The sequence below is a fragment of the Triticum aestivum genome, chromosome 3A, assembly GCF_018294505.1.
Source record: "Triticum aestivum cultivar Chinese Spring chromosome 3A, IWGSC CS RefSeq v2.1, whole genome shotgun sequence".
Taxonomy (NCBI): Eukaryota; Viridiplantae; Streptophyta; class Magnoliopsida; order Poales; family Poaceae; genus Triticum; species Triticum aestivum.
In genome coordinates this window covers 700317129-700322071 of record NC_057800.1, presented here as the reverse complement: position 1 = coordinate 700322071, position 4943 = coordinate 700317129, and the positions used below count along the sequence as shown (strand labels likewise).

The 4943-nt window shown below is 45.3% G+C and overlaps 1 protein-coding gene across 1 annotated transcript in view; it reads left to right on the top strand.

Annotated features, from left to right (window-relative positions):
- Window positions 1-3047, top strand: part of LOC123059241 (cytochrome P450 711A1) — a 4909-nt gene extending 1862 nt beyond the window's left edge. The window contains exons 2-5 of the mRNA XM_044481852.1: window positions 290-533; window positions 582-1100; window positions 1210-1305; window positions 2468-3047. Of these exons, the coding sequence (XP_044337787.1) occupies window positions 290-533; window positions 582-1100; window positions 1210-1305; window positions 2468-2803 (1195 nt within the window). The 3' untranslated portion in view covers window positions 2804-3047. The remainder of the gene's footprint in view (window positions 1-289; window positions 534-581; window positions 1101-1209; window positions 1306-2467) is intronic.
- Window positions 3048-4943: the final 1896 nt, after the last annotated feature.

The window sequence follows — 4943 nt, the reverse complement described above, 5'->3', positions numbered from 1 at the left end:
AGAGAGAGAGAGAGAGAGAGAGAGAATATGCTGCATTCAGAATAGATTGAGTAGTGAGAGACAACATTTTAGCAAATTCTCATAAATCTACATCGGTAATTATGTAGTTCCATATGACCAAATCTCATATATAGTAAACTAGAATACAATGAGAACACATTGCACACATGATTAATGCAGCCACAGTACGACTACGACCAATAAACGGATGGACGGTTTACATAAGTAGTGGCCACCTGGCCGGTAGAACCACAGGAAATGAAATAATGCATGTGTGCTTGTATGTCAGAGGTTTGAGGTGGACGACGATGCGTAACATCATCATCTCCCTCTACCAACCGTCTCACCTCGCCGGCCTCATCCCGACCATGGAGTCCTACATCGAGCGCGCGGCGAGGAATCTCGATGAAGGAGACGAGGTCGTCTTCTCAAAGCTGGCTTTGACCCTCTTCACCGACGTCATCGGGCACGCGGCCTTCGGCGCAGACTTTGGCCTGTCCGGAGAGCCGGTGTCGACAGACATTGATGGCAAGGCTGGCGCTGGCGTCAAGAACGGCGGAACGGCCGTGAAGGTGTCGGAGGAGTTCGTGAAAATGCACCTGCACGCGACCACGTCGCTCAAGATGGACCTGTCCGGGTCGCTGTCTATCATAGTGGGCAACCTCGTGCCGTTCCTGCAACAGCCGTTCCGGCAGGTGCTCAAGAGGATACCCGGCACGGCCGACTGGAAGATCGATCATGTGAACCACGAGCTCAGCAGCCAGATGGACGTCATCGTCGCCGACCTGATGGCGGCGAGGGAGCGCGAGCCGGCGTCGAAGCAGCGCAAGGACTTGTTGTCCGTGGTCCTCGGGGCGAGGGAGCGGGGCGGCGCGGCAGTGCAGGAGCTGCTCACTCCGGACTACGTGAGCGCGCTGACTTACGAGCACCTCCTCGTCGGGTCGGCGACAACGTCGTTCACGCTGTCCTCGGTGGTCTACCTCGTCGCCAAGCACCCGGAGGTAGAGGAGAAGCTGCTCACGGAGATAGACGCGTTCGGCCCCCGCGGTCGCGTGCCCACGGCCGATGATCTCAAGACCAGGTTCCCTTACCTCGATCAGGCAAGCACTCATGGCCGTGATCACTGGCATGTTCATTAATTAATGAAGTTGATGAGCTCATTTTATTAAGTTTGATTGATGTGGTGCATCCACCTGTCATGAAATTCAGGTGGTCAAGGAATCAATGAGGTTCTACGTGGTGTCGCCATTGGTGGCCCGAGAAACATTGGAGAGAGTGGAGATTGGTGGCTATGTCCTTCCCAAGGTATACATTTTCGATCAAACCAATTTTATTTGATTCAAAGCTTTGCACTCTGAATACAACTCATGCACACAGCCTATGGAATATGGGAATACATGCACGTCTTGAACAAATGTATCCTCGAGAGAAAGAAAAATCTAAGCTGGTCCAAATTAAGACCAAACCGCCATTCATGCTGCGTACACCTTTTTGGCTGTCTACACAGCAATGGCATATTTACATGCCGCTATGAACAACTCTCTTTGATATGAGCTTCATATAATCCCCCGTCGCGGGTTAGAAGCAACATGAGTGACAGGCAATGCATTATGAGCAATATGCCACTCAAAGAAAAGACGTGTAATTATTGTTTTGTCTTTGTAACAAAAAGAGCTACTTATTACTCACATGATAGATCCACTTAGCATGATTTTCTCTACTAGTTAAAATTACCCTATATATTTAAACTTTAATGTGATTTTTAGTTTCTAGGTTATTTATTATTACTTATTACGTCAGAACGTACAAGAGTCAGGCACATTGAATTAGCTTGAAAATTGCCTAATTATGCTGGAAATCCATAATAACTCTTTGTTTCACCGTGGCAAGTTAACATTTGCTAGGCGTTGAAGTAAGGCATTCCTTGCCGCCAGATTCAAACCAATTAGGTCCCTGCCTGAATGACAACCTTAGGAGGAGACACTAAGGTTTCCTTTGATTGCATCATGTATGATTAGTGTGCATAAAATGAAACAAACTAGGAATTGGTGTCCTAGAGGGGCATTGCCCAACAATATATTTTTCCATAACCTGGTCTGACAGCCATCCTTGATAGCAAAGGTGTCGGACCAAAATAATGGTCTCTTCACCTTCACCAAGCCAACTCAGAAATGAGTATCTCCAAGTCACCAATAAACTTTGACACCTTTCTTTCGGGAGGTGTAGCGGCAACCAAAAGGAAAACGAGTGTATGTATGTATGTATGTATGTATGTATGTATGTATGTATGTATGTATGTATGCATCTTAGAGTTTCAACCTGTCATTCACTCATTTTCCTTTTTCCCTGTATATAGTTTTTTTACAATACTCAATTTATATGTTACTTAATTGTTGACATGTAGAATGTGATCGAATTCTTAGATACTAACCGAACCAAAAGTTTCAACCTCTTTCTATGAATGTAGGGCACATGGGTGTGGTTGGCACCTGGTGTACTTGCAAAGGACCCCATTAACTTTCCGGAGCCAGAGCAATTCAGGCCAGAGCGGTTTGACCCTGCTGGCAATGAGGAGAAGTGTCGGCATCCTTACGCCTTCATCCCCTTCGGCATTGGTCCAAGGGCCTGCATCGGGGAGAAGTTTGCGATCCAAGAGATCAAGCTCGCCATCATTCATTTGTATAGCCACTACGTGTTTCGTCACTCAAAAGCCATGGAGTCACCGCTAGAGTTTCAGTATGGGATCGTGCTCAACTTCAAACATGGGGTCAAGCTTCAGGTCATCCACAGGGACAAGGATTAAATATGGTTTGGTGATGAATCTCTACTTCTTCATGATAGGTAATGGTCCAATGTATATGAATCTGTGCAAAATCAATATGTATAATTACTGCGTAGTTGACCTGAGATGCGTCCTTATGTGTAAAACTTATTGGAATATCAACATTGAGAATGTGACGACGAAACTCAAAGTATGGTGAAATGTACTGTGACTTTGTGACGCCTTTTTTCTAGTGGGGTCTACCTGGGCCCTGATTAAATATTTTGCAGGAATAATAAAGTTACTTAAAAGGCTATCGCCATATTAGCATGCAAATCAAACGTTTTGAATAGATTTATTTGGAAGCTAAACAATATTACCCTTTTGATAGAAAAAGGTAACTTCTAACCTCCACCTTTAACCTCCATTAAAATTTGCTAATTTGTAAACTTTTCCTAAACCCTAAATCAATAGTTCCACTGATCTATATAGAAGTGGAAACCTTCTTGTACCGAACCAAGTGATGTTAGTGAATTTTGCATCCTCAAGCTGGACGGTGAGACCATGGGAGGGAGTAGGAGAACATAACTCGTGGTGCACGCGGGTCACGAGCAGGAGATTCTACCATTCTGGCTACACATTTAACCGCGTAGAGTCGCCGTCGACATGGATCACCGCCTTTCCTCTGTCCAGTCAGCAACGTACAAAGCCATTTGGAGTTGTAGCATCGGATTCGGCTTGTGTTCACGTCGACTCATTCTTTCACACCGGATTCAGATTACACTTTGGATACAATAGGCATACAAATCCAAAAGGGAATTCAAGGATGAAGAGCAAGGGTGGAGGGGAATGTAGCAATGCTTCAGTTGATCATCGATACCTAGCCGCATGCCTCTCCTCCCTTTACATAGCACTCGGCCTGCTACGCCGGGCGCAGTCGGGTTCAGCTCAACTGGTCTGGCTCAAGCTATTAGCAGATATATGAATTTTGTGGACACGTTCTCAGATAGTGTGTGCGACCAAGTGCAACGACATGTTCCATGCATTTTGCATATGTCTGTGAGCGGTGGCTCTGTGGCAGGCGATGGCAGAACACTGTAGGCTACCGGATGTGACCAAGAGGCCACCTACCAGAACGAATTGGCTCCTACACATCCTTGGCAAGCTCATGGAGATCAACAGTCTGCGTCAATGTGGAAGAAACGGTGATGTGCGTACAACTATTTTGGTGATGTAATGGTGAACAAGTCTGACTCTTCTGAGGCTACCATTCCCTCTATATTACATTGATGATGCAGCCAGCTTTGCACTGGTAGAACTGCAACCCCGGATCCAGGAGCACAAAATGTGGTCCATATACCAAGCACACTATGATGTCGATGCTGCAAAATGTACCCAGGAACCCTGAAAGGGTCATATACCGTAGAGAATGGGCTATTGAGTAGCCTAAATTTGAGCAATTAGCACATAGTCTACATGGAATAATGATAACCAGTCATATATCAGCATGTACATTTGACTTGCTTTTTTCCAACTGTATTATAAGTTTACTGCGTACATCATGGTGATGTCCTCTCCTTGAGACCCTGTGAAGATCGTGCATTTCAGTCAAATTCAGATCCGTTTTTCAAGTCCGCGCGAATAGGGGTCCATCCAGTTTATTCTTTTGGGGTTGTGTGTGGGACTTTCCTCTTGATGTGAAAAAATAGGCTCTTAGGGCATATGTTGTCTTTACCGGAAAAAGAAAGTCAACGGACTTCATGGACGAGGAGGTGGAGGATGAATGGTATGGAGGCTTACTTAGGTCGTGTTGTAAATGCTCTGGCTAAACCTATTGATGGGAAAGGCGAAATTATAGCTTCCGAATCTCGCTTAATTGAATCTGCTCCAAGTATAATTGAATTTCTTATCATTCAATGAGCATCTTGTATTTCATAAAAATTGGGGGTTATATAATCCTTACGTAAGGGAAGGGGAGAAGGCAAGCCGCGTATGGATTGATCCCTAATTCAGTTCTTTTTTTCGTGGTTTTCTTTCCATCTCACAACTTCCATTTCTTGAGCCGACCTTGCCGGGATTCACCAAGACAGAAATAAAACATCGGGTCGAACTCTTCTTTAGTGTTAAGGTGGTAGCTGTGAATAGGTTTGGAATAAGAAGATGGACCAACCACCCACCAACT